The 18723-nt window shown below is 54.6% G+C and overlaps 1 protein-coding gene across 1 annotated transcript in view; it reads right to left on the bottom strand.

Moving 5' to 3' along the window:
• Window positions 1–18723, bottom strand: part of DLG3 (discs large MAGUK scaffold protein 3) — a 78361-nt gene that overhangs the window by 31786 nt on the left and 27852 nt on the right. Inside the window, 1 exon segment of the mRNA XM_086619854.1 lies at window positions 7640–7693. Within this exon segment, the coding sequence (XP_086475980.1) occupies window positions 7640–7693 (54 nt within the window).

Raw genomic sequence — 18723 nt, 5'->3', positions numbered from 1 at the left:
ATCTCGTCTCTGCAGTTGGTAGCCCAGTGCGTGGGGCGCGGCAGCGCCTGTCCCTGGCTTTCCAGCAACTCGGATTCCTGGCACCCTTCGCTACTACACACATTGTCCTCTCTGCTTTGGCATTCAACACAGTTGCCACACAGCCAGCCATATGCACACCCACGGCCGCAGAGGAACAGCACATACATACCTACAGGATGGGGATGTGCAGAAAACTTTGACAATCTCTGAGCCTACCAGCACACGAGCCCCGCCAAGCGAGTGGCTGCTGCCAGCAAGCGCACAGGGTGCAGAGACACCCTGGCATGCAACCCCCTCAGGCACCCTGCTGCCAGGCAGGCGAGTTTGGGGTATTCCCGCTCCCCAAATCTCAGGGCTGCCAACTCTGAGTGATGTTTTGCATCGCTCCCTGACAGCGAGCAGTGTCGGCGCTTGCCCGGCATAGTGTGTGCTGTGAGCAGCCTGCTGTGGCCAGGCACACTGGGGTCAGCCAGGCCTGACCATGAATTTTTACCTCTGATTATATTTCCAAAATCCGCGCAACAAAACACCAGTTAATTGCATAAGGAAGCCAAATGGAGAACTTAATATATACCACGTAACCAAGGGAACGAGCCAACAAAGCAAACGTTCCCAGCATCAGAAAAGTGAATACCAGTCACGCTCTGACGGCAAAACCTCCCCACATTACCCACCGGAGCTGCCGTGACCTGGCTGTGCCACAGGCTGCTCCCCCTCTCCTTCACAGGCACCCTGTGCTCCTCCCCAGCTCCCGTTTGGGGCTGTCTCAGCACTACAGGCTCAACAGGGAGATGCCCAGCTCAATCGCCCCTGGGCAGGGAGAGCACAACCCACCCTGCTCCCATCTTCCCATGCGCTCCCTGCAGAGCTGACAGGAGTGTTGGGGGCTAATCAGCTGTTTTCAGTGTATCCCGAGCCTAAGCACCATCTGATTGCTCATGGAAAAAAGGGTATTTTTTTCCAAGTCTTTTCCACACAGCAAGCCCACCTGAGGGCTCAGGATGAGGCCCCTTCACTGGGCTTTGCTTCCCTTTTGTGTTTTGAGCAGCAGGGAAATAGTTAGAGATGATGACATTTAAATCATCAACAGAAGGCTGCAGAGTTAACACTCATTTGATAAACAGAAGAGCACACACCTTCCAGAGCTACTGCAAGCTGTCTGCAGGCTCTGCCGGCCAACACCGCACCAGCGCACGTGGAATGCACTTTGCAATTTGTTAGAGAGTCAGGATTTGTTTTTTGTTTGTTTGTTTTTTTAAATAAAAGAGGAGGCCAAATTTAGAAAGCTAAGATGGGGTTCCTCAAACCCAACCCAAATAGCCCACCAAGCTGCAAGAAGCAACAAGCTGTGGGAAGGATAACACTGCCTGAAGCCACTTGCAGAGCAGGAACTAGCCCCAGTCTCGTGGTTAGGACATGACGGGGACAGGCACTGGGACCTGGTGGTGGAGCAGCAATGTACCAACATAATGAAGACAGTCTGGAGGCTGGAGGGTCAGCCCTTGGCAGTGCCAGCTGGACTCGGGGGCAGAGGGCACCTGGTGATGCCCCACACCTGCCCCAGCAAGGGAAAAGGAGAGTGGCCCCGTGCCAGGGCAGCGGGTGCAATGGGCATCCCTGCTGGTGCGGGCACTGGCAGCGCTGGTGAGGCAGAACTCTCCTGCCTGCACATGGCAGGGGGCTCAGGAAAAACAGGTCAAGAGCTCCCTCCCCTCACCTCCCTGCATCCGCACGTCCTGCCACAGCACCCAGACCTACTGACTTGCTTCCAGCTAACCCCTGGCCTCAGCCCTGCCGCGTGTGTTGCCCACAGCGTTGGTCGTGCGCACAGAGTAAATCCACGCTGCATTTCTGGTCAGCCTTTTGCAGAGAGACGCGGGGATGCGCCTGCTGAGCTCGGGCAGAGGGAAGGCATTCAGAGCCTGACAGCCCCAGCACACGGCCATCTGTGGCAACTGGCAGCAGGACGCGCCACTGCCAGCACTTGGGACCAAAACATGAGGGTGGCAGTTTAGTTTTGATTTTTTTTCTGTTTTTTCAGGCTTACAAGAAAGTTTTGCCCTGCTCAAAGGCACTGGACTGTGGTGCCAATCTCTGCTGCCCCCCACCCTGCAGCAACTGTGGATGGGAGTCATGGTTTGATGTGGAGGGGGGGGTGGTTCTGGTGGCAGGAGAGGGGTTTTGCTCCCTGCGACCTCCCCGGTTTTGGAACCGGGTTAGGCATAGTTCTGGCTACCAGATCAGACTGCCATCCCCCTCGGGGTTGAGCCAATAGGGCACCTCTGCGAATTGCCCTATTTAAGTCAGGACAAGGGAACCGGAAAAGGTGCTTCGCCCAGGATCGAGCGGAGAACGGAGGAGGGCACTGCCCCCGCTCCCTGGCTCCCGGCCAGGCAGCTGCCTGCATCGCGCCGGCGCCGCCCACGGAGGATGGCAGCAGCAGAGCCAGCTGGGGAACTCGGGGGCACCCCACTCCCGGGGTGCCCACTGGGCTGAGTTCACCTGGAGAGGACTGAGATCTGAGAGAAACAGCCGCATCGACACCAGGTTAGTGAGGATGGAGCAGGAGGAGGTGTGCCGGAGCCGAGTTTCCCCTGCAGCTGATGGTGAGATAGCAGGCGGCCCCCCTGCAACCAGGACGGCCTCGGTGGAGTAGAGACCCACTCGCAGCCCGTGGGGAGAAGATGCCTGAGCCTGAGGATGGTCGTGTTGGGGTGCACGACCAGGCAGAGAGGCATCTGGAGTCTGTGTGACGACCCACGCCGGAGCGAGTGGCTACAGCTCCCTAAGTACCCGAGACTGTGGTAAAGCCCACACCGGAGCAATCTGTGGGGAAGGATTGTTTCCAGTGGGCTGGACTCACGCTGGAGAAGTTTGTGGATTTTTCCTCGTGGGTAGGGGATCCATTGGAGCAGGGGAAAAGGGTGTAAGGACTCCTCCTCCTTTAAGAAAGAAGCAGCAGTAACAGCACGGAATGAACTGACCTGCACCCCCCCAGTCCCTGTCCCCTGTGCTGCTGGGGGGAGGAGGTAGAGCCGGGAGGAAAAGGAAAGGGGGGGGGAAGGTGTCGGTTTTAAGATCTGGTTTTGTTTCTTTCTGTCCTCTCGAGTAATCGGTTTTTGTTTCCCTTTGTCCTTCTAAGTAATCATTAATAAACTGTTTTGCTTTGAGAAAAGCCCTGTCTGTTTTACCCAGGACCATGGTTGGTGGGTGCTCCCTCTGTTCTTGTCTCAACCCTCAGTCCCTTTGTTTTTGTTTTTTTTTTCCTCTCCTCTCTACTTTACTGGAGAAGGAGAGACTGTGTGAGTTTTAGTTGCTGGATCAGCCTAAAACCACGACAATGGGGACCCTGGCAGTGGAGTCAGCACTGCACAAGAAGGTTGCCTCCGTGTTCACTGGTGGCAGAGCCTGGGCTCCTGTGGTGCTCGCTGGCGGGGATGAGGCCTAGGAAGCACTTGGCTTCCTCAGACCTGGCTTTTAGAGATCGAGGACATGGTGGCACATTGCTGTTGGGCAGTGGGGCACCAAAGGAGGGCTCCAAGGACCCAGGCTATGAAACTTATAGCTCCTCAAGGACTTTGGAGGGACCTTTCCTGCTCACTTTGGGACTGCCTCGCAGCAGTTGCCATGTACCCTGGGCAGCAAGAAGTTGTTTTAGCTTCAGAGAAGCAGCACTATAATGCAGAGACCCCGTCTGCCATGGGAACTGGCCTTCTGATGCTCCATTTCCTCTCTATGGACCTGCTGGGCAAAATACACCAAGGGGTGATACTGTGAACAACAACCTGGAGCTGGCACAGGTGATCCCCCCAGCACTAATCCTTATCCTTCAACAGTTGCTTTTAACACAGCAGGAATTTTATAAGGATTTATTTGGGGGTGCTGGGCTCCACACAAGCCACAGGCAGCAGAGCTGAGCCCTGGCCCCGGTGGGGAGCGGGACCCGGTGCTGCGGCTCATACCTTACGGTGCTGCTGGTGCCACATGCTCTTGGGGATGGACGTGGGTGGACACAGAGATTGAAACGTGGAGCAGGCTTCTTGATAAACAGCCAGGGCCAAATTCAGCCCAGCAGCTAGTCCAATGCAATCAATGGAGCTAGAACAGGAAGGAACTAGACTACATCCATCTGTTTATCATTAAGGAAAGCATTGAATAGTTAAGTAATTAAAGACTGGAAAATGTGACTTTAACCCTTCCAAGTACATACTGTACCAACAAGCTTCAGTTTTTGGGTTTGAAAAAAAATCATGCTTCCAGATTTGCCATTCTGGTGTGCTCTCTGCAGCAAGCCCCTGATGTGGCTCCTTTGCTGACCTGCGAAACTGCTGAACGGGAGGTTTTGGGGTGTGTTTTCCCTGGGGCCTGAGAAGGCTGGCATCCCAGAGGAGGAAAGGCTGGAGCGGGGCTCATTTCTGTGATGGTATGACATGAAGTAAAGGCAAGAGGTTTTCCAGGCTGGATGCTGAGAGGAATCAAAGTGAGGTGTCTCTCTTGACACGGGCACGGGCTCCTCCAGGCACCTCGCAGGTGTCACATGCCTGGGCATGGGGCTGGTGGTCCCCACTCCACCCAGCAGATGACAGCCACAACTTGTCCCTTCCTATTGACTATCGCAGGGCAGTTACCCCCTGGTATGTGCTTCTGGGGTTGGATGGATGGGGTAGGTAACTGCCATCAGCAGGATGATGCTCGTGCCTGCCAGGGGTGCAGAGCAGCCCCTGAAACCCGGCCAAACCCACCGGTATCCAGGGGCTGCAGGAAAGGAGCTCCCATCCAGCACGGCAAGAAGGAGCTGCGGTGAAGGCACAGGGAGAAGGGGCGGATGGGGATATGGAGCTAACGAGGTGGAGGGAGAGGGGGCAAGAGGGATATGGAATTAATGAGATGGAGTTGAGGGAGGCAGCCACGAGGGCAGGAAAGTGGAGTGCACTGTGGCAGGAGGCAGCTGCTGGCCCCACAGGTGGGCTGCCTGCTGTTGGCTTCTGCAGGGCTTGGGAGCATGATGGAGCCTGTCCTTGGCCCTCAGCACACCTCTTGCTGCCCTTAGGCACCAGGCAGGGAGGAGGGAAAGGCACAGCTGGAAACTAGTGAAGGATGTCATGCTGGCAGTTGCGACAGCGAGCAGGCAATGTCCCCCAGAGGAGGGAGGGTATAAATCAGATGTGAAAGCAGACTTTCCATCCAGAAATACCTCCTTGCCATGCCCACAGCACACTCCTCACTCACCCCAGTCTAGCCTTGTGGCGTGTCCTTCCCCACCAGGAGACATCGCCCATTTTCCAGTTCTACCTAGAACGGCACGAGCTGGGTGAGCGCAGAGAGTGGGCTGCAACACAGCATTGCCTTGCAGCTGGGCTGCCCAGTACACTGTGAGAAGCCTCCAACCCCACAAACACCCTGCCATGCCATGCGTTTGAAGAAGGAAACCTTTGGAGTCAGCAACTCTCTTCTGCCATGTTCATATAAGGCTGCTGGACCCAGGATCATCAACGCCGAGAGAGGCACCATTGCCCTCCTCCCCAGTGCCAAGTGGCTTTGGTTCAGCATTCGATGCATAATTAAACCATACAGCCAGAGTTGCAGAGGTGTCAGCCAGGCTTCCCTTCCTTTTTGTAGCCTTGCCCAATGAGCCCAGCACAGCTCTGATGCACATTGACCCCACCACAGGCTGTGGGTTGAGATGAAGTGGAGGCCAGTGACGAGTGGTGTTCCTCAGGGGTCAGTGCTATTTAACATCTTCGTTGGTGACATGGACAGCAGGATCAAGTGCACCCTCAGCAAGTTTGCGGACGACACCAAGTTGTGTGGTGTTGTGGACACGCTGGAAAGAAGGGATGTCATCCAGAGGGACCTTGACAGGCTGGAGAGGTGGGCCTGTGAGAACCTCATGAAGTTCAACAAGGTCAACTGCAAGGTCCTGCATGTGGGTCAGGGCAATCCCAAGCACAAGTACAGGCTGGGCAGAGAATGGATTGAGAGCAGCCCTGAGGAAAAGGACTTGGGAGTGCTGGTGGATGAGAAGCTCAACATGAGCCGGCAATGTGCGCTGGCAGCCCAGAAAGCCAACCGTATCCTGGGCTGCATCAAAAGGAGTGTGGCCAGCAGGTTGAGGGAGGTGATTCTGCCCCTCTACTCAGCTCTCGTGAGACCCCACCTGGAATACTGTGTTCAGCTCTGGAGTCCCCAACATAAGAAGGACATGGAGCTGCTGGAGCGGGTCCAGAGGAGGGCCACGAAGATGATCCGAGGGCTGGAACACCTCTGCTATGAAGACAGGCTGAGAGAGTTGGGGCTGTTCAGCCTGGAGAAGAGAAGGCTCCGGGGTGATCTTTTTGCAGCCTTCCAGTACTTAAAGGGGACCTGCGGGAAAGCTGGAGAGGGACTTTTGACAAGGGCCTGTAGTGACAGGACAAGGGGCAATGGATTTAAAGTGAAAGAGGGGAGATTTAGATTAGATCTAAGGAAGAAATCTTTTACTCAGAGGGTGGTGAGGCACTGGAACAGGTTGCCCAGAGAAGTTGTAGATACTCCATCCCTGGAAGTGTTCAAGGCCAGGCTGGATGAGGCTTTGGGCAACCTGGTGTAGTGGAAGGTTTCCCTGCCCATGGCAGGGGGGTTGGAACTAGATGATCTTTAAGGTCTCTTCCAAATCTAACCATTCTATGATTCTATGAAGGTTGAACCACGAGAAGTCACTTGCAGCCCTCCTCTGCGACTCCAAACACAAACCAACCTCAGCTCTGAGTCCTGGTGATGCTTTATTAATGTAGCAGGCAGATGAAATTTGCTACATCAGAAGAAAACCAAGTGCAAATCACCCAGCCCTGGCAAGCTGTCAACTGAGCTCTCTCTGGGGAAAAAAAAAAAGGAGCACCCCATGAGCAGGGAGCCAGTGCTGCAGAAATCCATGCTGGGTACCTTGCTCCCTCCATCTCTCTGGCAGGAATGATTCTGGGAAGGGATGCAGCAGTGTGCAAACCGTCTCTGCAACAAACTGAGCAGGATTATCTTTATACTACGCCAAGAGTGCCAAACGCACTGTGGCTGCAAACACTCACAGTCACCAAGCACTGCTCAGCTGTTGGCAGCCTTCGCTGGGAGAGGAGCAGCATCTGATGGATCCTGCTGCCCCGAGGCCCAGCAGGTGCCATGCCGGTGAGCACCCAGAGAACTCTGTCTCCCTCCTGTGGGGCTGGGGCTGCCAAAGGGGGCTGAGGCAGTGCAGGAAGGTAAAGGATGCCCCAGCAGACCCTTGCAGCCACACTGAATGGGAGGCTGAGGAAACGGCTGTAACTCTGAACGCAGCCAGCCCAGCTCCCCTTGCTCCTCTGATGCCTGCTTACCCAACAGCATGCCCCTCTGAGTGCCTCCTGCCTGGTACCCTCCCTGTGCTGGAGTCCCCAGCATCACTTGTTGCTAGCCTTGGCTCTGCTCAGTGTCATCCAGCCCGAGTGAGGTTTGGGGGTGGGATGTGCTGTAGGGATGTGGCATAGGTACCAGGCTCCTCTGCCACCTCACCAGGGCCTCCTTTGGTTGGAGGAGCCTTTCCTGCACTATCAAGCAGGGAAAACGCACCGCTTGTTCAAAGGAAGCAAAACAAAACCAGGTGACTTACAGAAAGCCCTTGTTCCAGTGAGTCTGTGTTCACGATAATGGGAGCAGGGTTGGCCTGTGAGGAGACAAAAGCAAGATGTCACTGAGCTGAGTGATGAACCCAGCCCTTTGTGGTACACTGCCTCTCCCTTGGCTGTGCCACCACAAGAGAGCAATTCAGGAAAGACTCTGCTCTCGTCCTTCCTCCAGGTGCCCAACAGCCCTGGAACAGAAGCAGGGCCACAGCATGGCACTGGGTATTGGTTCCCTCCTCAGGCCTGATGTGTACCCAACACCCCATTGCCTTGGCTGCTGGGAAGGAGACAGGGAAGACTGGAAACTCTCCTAGCCTTGGGCCAGAATCCCACCAGTACCAAAATTTACTTCAAATTCAAATTACTGAGGGATTAGGAAATAGGAGTAGTAGGGAAGGAAGTCCTTCTGAGGGAAGAATATATCACCAGCAGACCAGCCCTGACGCCTTCACACACCTTCCAGCAGCTGCTGCTGCCCCTCCTAAGCATAGGGCCACCATGCCCTGGCAGAGGTGGCAACATTTGGTCCCTCATCCTCATTACCCCTGGGGTAAACCCTCTGCTAGGCAGCGTCGGCTCATCTCTGCCCGCCCCCCCCATGCACACCCTTATCTTGAAGGGCTCCCCACAAACCTCTCGCCGGATCCCCCTCCTCCTGGGCTGCCCACTGCCCATTAGCTCGCTGCACATGGTAGGAGGAACACAGGCAGAAGGCAGGAACAGGCAGGGAGGCAGGAGCAGGCCCCGGGAGGAGGCCGCGGGGGCGGCAGCGCCGGAGCCCGGAGGCGGACGGGGCCCCGGGGCGGCCCGCGCGGGCCCGCCGCGCCGGAGCTGTCCAGCGCCGCAACCTCCTGACGGCGCGGAGCTCCGCGGAGCCGCTTCCCCGGGAGCAACCCCCGCCGGCGCGGTTGCGGAGGGCGTCCGCCTCTGAGCGGGAGCGTGAAGGAGACGCGGTAAAAAGCGAGAAATTTAAGATTAATTACAAGGCCAACATTCCTCGCTGGTACACAACAGCAGGCGGTGCAAAATCTGGAAGGTCAGGGGTGAGTCGGGATTCACATCATCATTCCAAGGCTCTGCGGAGAACAGCCAGAGCAAGACGGGAGTGCAGAGAGACATGACCTACAAGGGGAGGTGAACCCTCTGCCTTAGGGCATCAGAAAGATCAGGGTCAGGAGCAAGCAAATGGGGGTGTGGGCTACTGCAGCAACTAACAGGAGCCACCAGTAACATGGGTGGTTGCACTGCCCGGCCCAATGGCCTCTGTAAGGGATATTTTCAAGCAGGCTACCTCCTCACTGCCCTCCTCTGGGTTGATACACCCCCGACAGAGATCAACCTCTTCACACAGCCCAGCGTGGCAGTCCTCACCATCCCCTGTTATAGCTGATTGTTTTTCTAGACTTTTCACTCTCCTCAGTTCATAGGTGGGAGACTTAAGGGTCAACTGGATTGTGGTTTAAATCTTGCCCTGAAAGGTTCTGCTCTCATATGGATGAAGCAGGAGGTAGTTAATTTGATTTATTCAGATGCCTTCTGATCTTTCCTGCAGCTGTAACTATTGGTTACAAAACCATAGTTTTTATGGCAATTAATTCTCTAGCTCAGGCAAATATGACCACTTCCAAGTACTCCTGCCAAACCCCTCCCACACACATAAGAGAACTGCAATTTTCAGGTCCAGTGTCTTGGGATCTCTATGGTCCAGAAGCAATGTTAAGCTGGGAATATCCCCTCTCTGGCAGTACACAGTCCTTGTATTTAATCCAGATAATTTGTGAGATAGCATATATTAAACCTGGCACTGGCTTTTATTAGTCCCCAGTGGAATTCTAGGAAGGGATTCCACATTTCAAGGCAAAAAGAAGCACTTCTACTGCCAGCAATTAACACACAATGGATGCTTGAACCTTGATATGCCAGAGGCCAGCTCTTATTAGAATGAGTTTCCAGGAAGGATGCAGAAGAGGCAGCTTAAGTGAATGTAGCCCATCATGTGCCCCATGATTTATGACATGAATTCAAAGCTCCACAAATGATGCTTTGGATCCTTCGCAGGCACAAGTTCTCTGTATGATAATGTTGTAGAGGCTTTTGCAGGTCCAGCCTGAGTTCTCTACTGAGTCCCACTGCAGTCTCTTTGTTGGATTACTAACAGCCCACAAATCACACATCACATTGCCTCGCTCACACAGTGGTGAGCCCTAAGGACGTATTTGTCGGGCCTGCTCACTGTGCACTGAGCATCCTTCGCAGCCATTCCACACTAGTGATTTTTACATCTCGAAATACTGCTAGGAGCACAATTTCCCACTCAGGCTCCAGATGGGACCCAGGAGATGCTGAATATGAGTGTCTGCTTAAAACAGCGTCACACGTGGTCAGAAGGAATTCAGACCAGGAGATCCCTGCTTGCCTCCTGTGGCCAGCTATGTCAGCTACGACACAAAAGGTGTTTGGACATTAGCTCTGACTTTTACTTGCAAATATTCCAACATCTGCACCTTGCCTGTTCTACTGCAGAGTCAGACAAGACCTAAGACTCAGAAATAAGCAGAGGGCCTGAAAAGGAAAAGCCTTTGCCTCCCTCTGACAGGCAGGCACATGTACTGAGCCCTCTGCTAGCCAGGGGAGGAGAGAGAACGTCATGATTTTCTGCTGGGCAGCAGGAACGTGCTGGTGAATTAACCATGCCCTCAATTCTATAGGGAACAGTAAGTAATTTATGGCCTAAGGAGCAGGAGGTTGCTGCATGCAGGGAGGAGAGGAAAGAGGGCTGTGTATTCAGGTCACATTCAATGGGGGCCATCAGATCTCTTCCATCTAAACCGCTTCATCACACTACTATTATTTACCAAGCCCTGTTTGTGCTTGGGGGTTTACAAACTGAAAGAGAAGAGGTCCGAGCCCTATGGTGCTCACTCCATGGCAGCAGGACCACCAAAGCCCAGCGGAGCTGGAAGTGCCCCAAACTCCCTCCATCAGGCAGAGGCACAGGGGGCTGCACAGATCCTTGGGCCCAGGGGCTAGAGGCTGTGGGGAAGGTGGGAGTGGGACTCAAGGCGGACCTTGGAGAGCGAGGGGGGTTACTGCACAGATGCAGAGAGATTGATGTAGGCACAAAGCCAGTAAGGCAGAGGGCAGCTGTTGGGAAAATATGGGCAGCAACAGGAGTCGAAGAGAATAGCAGTGAAGCAGGATGAGGTTTAAAGGTCAGGATTCAAGAGCTCTCTGGTCTCATGGGGGCTGAGAGAAGCAGAGTTTCACATTCACCTGTGTTGAGGCACCAGCACTCGAGCACTGCACAACAGTCCTGGTGGCAGTCACAGCTCAGGTGCTAATGGAGGGAGCAGCAACCTGCCCCACACAGCCCCCAGCAAGGAACTGGCTCCATGCAGAGATCCCAGGAGAGGCCAGAGCCCAGCTGGGGGCAGTTGCCTCCATGGCTAAAGCCAGGAGGAGGCTGTGGGTCTCCGTGCAGGGCAGGAAGGACATCTCCTCCCTGACAGCCCACAGCCCCTCTGAGGCTGGAGCGATTCTACCGCAGCATGTTCAGGGAGCAGCAAGACAGCTGGCAGTGCTCAGACACACCTCAGGGGCAGGATGCAGCCTTTCAGAAACGCCCTTCGGTCTCATCTCTGATATCTGCCCTGATATGGGCACCCATCTGAGAGGGACCGCTGCTGCTTGGGCTGTGTTTCCAATGGGTCACAGGCCTCAGCAGCCCCCAGTGGCACACAGTCACCTGGAGGCAGCCAAGCCCCAAACATCTATAGGTATCATCCTTCACCTCTGTTTCTACTGCTGTCATCTGCTGGGGTAAATGTGAGCATCACAAAACATGATGATTTTCCAAAACTTCCAACCAAAAGAAAAGCTGCAATTAAAAGCAAACAGAGGAGGTTCATTAGGTTGCTTCCAAGGGCCGAGCCTTGCCCTGTGGCACTTCTCCAAGGATCGCTCTCAGGGCTGGCACATAGGAGCTGAGTGGGGACACTCTGAACTAAAAGTTAAGATACTCTCTCCAGAACTGAAATCTTAAAGCTTTGCAACAGCTTCACATCCTCCACAGAGCCAGCATGGGGGCCAGCCCACAGAGGTCAGGAATTATGTACCTCCTCCAGACAAAATAAATGCGTTGCAGACATCCCAGGCCAATAGCAACTGGATTGTGCCCACATATAAATTCATTTCCATCTTAACCAGGAACAAGGCTCAAACAGGAGCCTCCAGAGCTGACAAACACCGAGCTTAATGCATGCAGTTGGTCTCCACAGGAGACTGGTGTCTGTGTCCCATGTGTCATGCACTGAGAAACGTGCAGGACAGAGTGACTATTTGTGATGCTGGGCTAGTACATGAGGAGCAAAGTACTAACTTAACCCCTTTATTTCTGCAACTTTCCTAGATTGGATCAGAGTGAAAAGTCAATCTGCCTTTTAATATCCTTTGCTTCACAGCATCTGAGGTATAATAGTAACACTCAAAAGAAAATGGCTCTGGAGGTAAGTGAAATTCAGTCTTTACATTCTTTCAAAAGCTCTCAGGGGCAGAGGCCAAGTGAGGAGATGCCCAACAGAAGCATCTAAACAGGGTGGACACCTGGGCTGCTTGAAGCCCAGCTCCATCTGCTTTGATTTTTTGTTTTAAAGGGTGTTAAACCATGGAGAAAGCTGTGCATTTACAGCTATGAAAGCAGCTGCTCCATGGCAGGACCCCACAGTGCCCGGCATTAGCTGTGAACACACAGGTACCAGCTTGGGAATACCGAGGACTGGTGCGATGCTGCCATGGCAGTGGGGTCAGCTGTAGGATGCTCGGGCACCAACAGACTCCCGCTGCCGGGGGCAGTGGGTTCACACTGAGCTTATGAATTAATTTCACAGGAACGAGCGCAGGTCCTGCTGGCACAGCACACACAGCAAGCCTGCGCTCCGCACCACTCACCCTGATAAGCACCAACACGCTCATCTGCTTTGCGCCAGACGTCCCCACCCTTCGCACAGGCACTGGTTTTCCCAACGCTGGGGCTGCCTCCTGCACCAACCCAGAGCCCAACACATAGCTGCCAAAAACATCATCTCCCAAAGCACCTGAGATGACACAGCTCTTCCACAGCACCTGTGGGCACTTCTGAGGTCAAAACAGGGCTCTGCCCCTGCCAGAGGGCAGGTGTGTGGAGCAGAGACATGCTGGCACTGTCCCTCCAGGCTGCTCCATGTTGTGACACACACACACCCCCACACCCCCCCCCACTCCACAATGCCTGCACACCTAAAGACCCCCTCGGCTTTCACCTGTCTGTGCCCAGGGAAGCCACCTCACAGACATCCCATTAAGAAATGATGCATGGCAAGTCCCTTCCTGGACTGAAGCCGGGCTCCCAGCTGGCCCGTGAGATACATGGCTTTTCCTACATCTCAGTACCAAATCCATGGTTTGGCTTTCCTGTCCCTTCCCTTCTCAAGGGGAGAAGTACCACACTGCTGCCAGAGGCTGGTGCCCTTCTCACAGTGCCCTGTGCTCTCCTCTTCATGCCTTCATGGGCTCTTTACACCGTGGCCAGAGCCATGGGTGCTTGGGAGCATCAGAGGGCTGCAGAACCCAAGGGAGAGCTGTGTCCCTCAGGGCTCCCATGGGCTGTGAAGGAGAAAGGGAGCAAAAGAAAATGGAAGCTGGAAACTTCTGGAAGCTGAAGAATTTAATGGCTGGAGATGAGTCTCCTTTCCCTCTAACCAGGCTGGACAAAATAACTACCTTTGCATTTTTTTCCTCACCCACTGCAAGAGCAACCCATTGGCTGGCACTGTTTCGGCAGGGGGAGGCACGCACCACCTGAGAGCGTGCCTGCACAAAGAGGGGCCACAGGTCGAGTCTGACCTCATGCCCTCCTTCTGCACAGCTCAAAACATGGCATAAATGATGTAGGAAACGATGCCAGGGCTGACTATGGAGCTTGCGGGTGCTCAGACCCCCAGAGTCAGTCCTGGCTAGCCAGGCACCGGCTGCTGTGCCACCGTGCTCAGCTCCCAGCCATCACAGTGGCCTGTGGGCCAGAGCTGCCCTCCTCTCCAGGCTGCCGCTGGGAGACAGAGGTGGGCCGTTTCAGGGGTGTGAGCGGGCTCTGGGCCATGCTGGCAGCACCTCTGCACCAGCTCAGAACACCACAGCCATCTGGAAACAGGGAACACGGGACTTGAAAGGTCCCTGGTCACAAGGATCTTTGGCAAAGCTGCTCAAGTGCCCCAAGTGTAATGTGAACACAAGCAGCTACTGAGGGTTTAATCTTTGTTTTGGTGCCTTTTTAAAAAAAAAGAGTAAGCTTAAATAGGGTCTGGAAAAAGCCTTCACTCAGCAGGGAAGGAAGAAAGCTTCCCCAAAGAGAAGCTCTGTGGAGTCTAAGTTTCCATTTAGAAACCATTAAGGCCAGCGTGCTCTTACTTGAAAGTTAGACATCCTGTTCCAGGCTCAGTCCGCTAAAATAAGTGACCTAATTTGCAGAGGTGCTGGGCTCTGGTAGCTTCCCTCTGACCTGGCGGTACCAAATAAAATGGACTCAATTCCTTTTCTCACAGGAAGAATTATTAACATCTGAAAGACTCACGTGCCTTTCTTCCCCCCTCTGAGACAAACATATATGTACAGAGAAAAAAAAGAGTGAATAAAAGACAGCGTTAAAATAAAGATTTCTTTGGTCCCTAGGATACAAATATCCTGTTTTCTTCTCTTAAGTTCCAGTGCACATCTAGTTACAAAGTGTTAAGAAACACGTTTCTGTGGGACAAAAGCAAATCAAGATCCATCAACAGAGCCTCAAACCAAATTCCAGTTAACAAGAAGGTGACAAGAGGGTATTTAGGGCCTGGTCCAGGGTGTTCTGAAGCACCACCTGTCTCCAAAAATAATTAGACCCTCTGAGCAGCCCTTCAGCCAGCCCCATCCAAGTGAGCTCCTGCCAACTAAACCGTGAACTCAATTTCAAATTCAGGTACTCTGAACTTGTTAAATGCTGTACTAAAAGTTTTCATCTCCAAGTCCCTGATAGATGTGCACAGCATATTGTTGGATTTGCAACGAGGGCCCTTGAGAGATCCCTGTATCATCCCATCTTTGTATGTGTTAAAACCAGCTGTGAGCATTAGCACAGCCCATTTCACCTGCAGCGCTGGCACGACCTTACAGCAAGGGTTATGCCCATTCCCGAACTGCAGCTGCAATGCCAAGCCAGAGACGCACTGACCCTCCCACCACCCCACGAGCTTTGGGATGGCAGGCATAGCACCCATGCCCCAACCACACCAAGCTCCTCTGCCCCAGTGCAAACCAGTGCTGGATCTGCTCTCCCCCTAGACCCAGAGACCACAGTGCCCTCAGAGAGCATTCTGCACAGAGCTGTGCACTGCAGGCGCCCAGCACACAGCCACGGCCATGGCTGATTATGGCCTGATTAGTCTTAATGACTTCCTCTCTCAAAATGAGCATCCACAGCTAAGGGAGAAGCAGAAGCTCCTCTCCTCCCGTCGCGGCATACAACGCACCGAGGGAGCTCACCCGAACGAGGCAGCTCTTCAGGGCCAGCGGCAGCTTCTGCTTCGCTACCACCTTCCTCCACACCCAGGGTACCCGGACGGGACCTGTGGTATGGCTGTTCCCTGGATTTCCCTCTCATGCAACCCTCCACGGGACCCTCCCTCAAGCACGCAGTGAAGACGGCTGGCAGATTCCCTCCAAATTCCCGGCATGGTCAGGACCAGGCTCAGGCAGGTCCCAGTCATGTAACACCCAAAACCATGGGGGAAGAGCCAGATGGAAAGCACAGCCATGGGGGTGCGAGGAACACCCCTCTGGCAGGGGTGAGGGCGGGTGCTGCCAAGGCAGCAGGCAAGGCTGAAGCGTGTTTCCTGCCATTCCCCGGTTCTTCAAGAAGAGCCACCTCCTCCACATTGGCTACATCCCTGCTGAAACCTGTCTGTTCTTGGCCCTGGGTACCTCACTGAAGCACTCTCCTCCTCCTCTGGCAACACGGCAGGGCCACATCCTCCCGTTTTGATGGGTACTTTCCTCTTCCTCCAGATGTTGTGCTGATGGGGTCTCTCCCACCTATGTGGCTTCAGACGCTGCCTTTACAGCAGCAGCTACATCTCTACTATGGACAGTTTGGACACCAGCTCCAGAGCCTCTCCCTGTGCTGCTCCCAGGGTCCCTCCAGCAGCTTTGCACCCCAAACCCAGCAGTGGGGTGCAGCTCCAGGGCCATGGTTTGGGCTTCTGAGCTGGCTGGCAGGCAGCAGTTGGTAATCCAGCCAGAGAGGAGCCAATCTCAGTTCTTCAACTCCCCTCTAATTCTAATGTTATCCCTCACCGTATTAATGGGATGTGTCAGCAAGCACAAGGTCACAGCTCCTGTCCTAGGGATTCATGTGCTCAGGGGAAGAAGGAAAAGACTTACAGGTGAATAAAGAAACCGAAGACACAAATGTCCTCAGCCATCCACTCCTAAATGAACTTGATGTGTTTTGAGAAGGAACAGTGAGAACATCAGACACTCCTCAGCGCAGTCTGGGAGATGGGTGATAGGAGGACACAGGATGCTCTGGGGTGGGCAAGGGGAACTGCCTCACTCGGCATCTTGGGTGTTTCCCCAAGAGATGCACACGGAGGGGGAATGATGTTATAAAGCATTAACTGGGCCTTGGTTCCAGCTGGGTGGCAGGAAAGAAAGGTCAAGACCATGAGAAATACCAGCTGCCTCCCAGGTCTGTGATGCAAGGGGCCAAGGGCGGGCATGAGGCTGGGTTTTGGGGAAGGAAAGCAGCTCAGTCCCTGCTTATAGCAACTCAGCTGGGTGCTGACGGCAGGATCACCAAACGGAGACGCCCAAGAAGCAAGCTGAGAGGTGAAATCACATGGAGGGAGATATATTAGGAACAGACACGCAGATTTACACATCGTGAGTGAGGAGGTGACAAACAGGTCTGTGGGATGGGAATCAAACTCTCTCAGTGAGGGAGTGGAGCACGATGAGGAGCAGTGGAGAGGGAAGACCCACCTGGGACTCCGGCTGGTGGGAGGACAGGCTGGAAGAGATGCTGGAGGTGGAGGGAGGGCAGGGGGACCACCAGTGACCACAGAGCAGGGGCCAAGCAGACAGACAGGGTCAGGAACAGACAAGCACCGTGCTCAGCGACAGAGCCAGACGCAAAGGGCAAGTTTCACTACAGTTGTATCTACATTTAGGTTGCCAAAAATACCTTTCACAGATTGGCTGTCTTTAATTAAAAGGATGTCTCCTGTGCTCCTGGCACAATGCAGAGTTCATCCTGCCACACAGGGCTCTGCATGGATGGTCTGCAGTGAGGGATGCTCTCCCACGGGCAGCTCCTCTCTGCCTGCATCCTCCTGTGCCCTGCCAGCGTTGGGCAGCAGTGCTTCCCCCAAATGCCCCTCCACAGCACAGGCACAGAACAAAGGAGGAAAACTTCACCCCTTTCCTGTTTTGGCTTCTTTCCTTCCCTCCAGACGTGGAGAATGCCTTCCTCCTCTTTCCTCCTCCACCTTCCAGTGCAAAGATTTAGCTAATTTCTTCTATGAATAGCACAGGAGTAGCCATAGCAACATCACCCTGCCAACCTCACCACCTCCACTGCCTCTGTGTCCCCGGCACCCCGTTCCTCTCACCCTCCCTCACACCTCCCTGGGGAACATCTGGGGCTTCAGCCATTTCCCATGAAGCAACCCGCATTTGGCTTTCCACCTGCCCCCTTGGTGCTCTCTTGTTCCTTCCAGCCATGCCTGCCCATCGCTCAGAAACCCAGCCCAGACACCCACAGCCTCCTCAAGGCTCTTTCCACCCCCTGCCACCCATGCCCCAAGAGCCAAGAGCCCCAAATGCAGCAGCATCCGAAGGCTGGTGCTTCTGCCAAGATGTACCATTCTGTGCTCACCTACTCCAGGTATTCCCCAGCACACAGGAGGAACGATAACAATCCATGTTTATATGTGGAAAATCACTGCCTTAGGTGAAACACTCACTGCCAAAGAGGCAGGGAGGACATGTCTCCCTCCTCCACCTGCCTGCCCATGAAATGCCTCTGCCAGGGGAGACCACACAAGCCCAGCACGCTCCAGGCACTTGCAGGTGGTCAGGGACTCATTGCAATGCTGCTCTAACCCCCCCCTGCACCCCCCGACCCTCAAGAGGGAGAGAGGGTCTGCAGGAAATGGCATTTCTGGCCAAGCAGGGCCAGCAAACCCAGGGCAGCCCTGCGGGCGGAGGCCACTTCCCAACTACATTCCGAGGAACTGCACTGCCCCAGGCCCCTTCCCCAGCTGTGGGAGGAGGATGCTTGGAGGCCTCAAAAGGGGCCCTGCTCTGGCCACCGTGCACGGCACCGGGGACCTCGGGGTGAACCGAGCCACAGGGCTGGACCTTCCCTGCGGCAGGGAAAGGTGCCTGCTGCTGCCGGAGAAGGGACTCGGGCACACCCGGGCAGCTCAGCGCTCCTCTCCCAACAGCCCTGGGCGTCCCTGGGCAGGGGTGGAGGGCTTGGAGCACTCCGCTCCTCTGGTGCTGCACATCAGGGTTGCTCCCCTGGATCGCGCTGCCATTCCTCCCCCAAAGCCGGAGTCCTCCTCTCACCCCATTCTGGCAGGGGAGGGCTCGAGTCCCCTGGCAGCAAGAAAGACGGGACAAGGAGGATGCCGAGCCAGATGGAGGGATGGCAGTGGGAACAATGGAGGACAGCAACGACAGCAAGCACAGGCAGCGGGGACTAACGAACAGGGGACACGAGTAGATAAGGGAGAAGGAATGGAAGAGATCTCAGAGGGAGAAGAAAAGCAAAGCAAAAAGAAATGAGAAACCCAGAGCTCAGAGATTTCCTCCCTCCCTGCAGTCAGGATTAGGGATTCTCAGTTACTGGCACTGCCTGAGCAAGCTAATTTGTGTGAGAAGGCAGGAGGAGAGAACTGACAGGGCTCCGGAGGTGGGAGGGGGTGCAGGTTGACGTTGGGACCATGGCGTGTGTTGGCCAGCATGCGTGGGCACGTCTCACATGCCGCGGAGCTGCGCA

This window comes from Tauraco erythrolophus, chromosome 13 (assembly GCF_009769465.1).
Source record: "Tauraco erythrolophus isolate bTauEry1 chromosome 13, bTauEry1.pri, whole genome shotgun sequence".
In the NCBI taxonomy this organism is placed as follows: Eukaryota; Metazoa; Chordata; class Aves; order Musophagiformes; family Musophagidae; genus Tauraco; species Tauraco erythrolophus.
The sequence above is the reverse complement of the archived record's forward strand: the minus strand, read 5'-3'. Positions and strand labels throughout refer to the sequence as shown.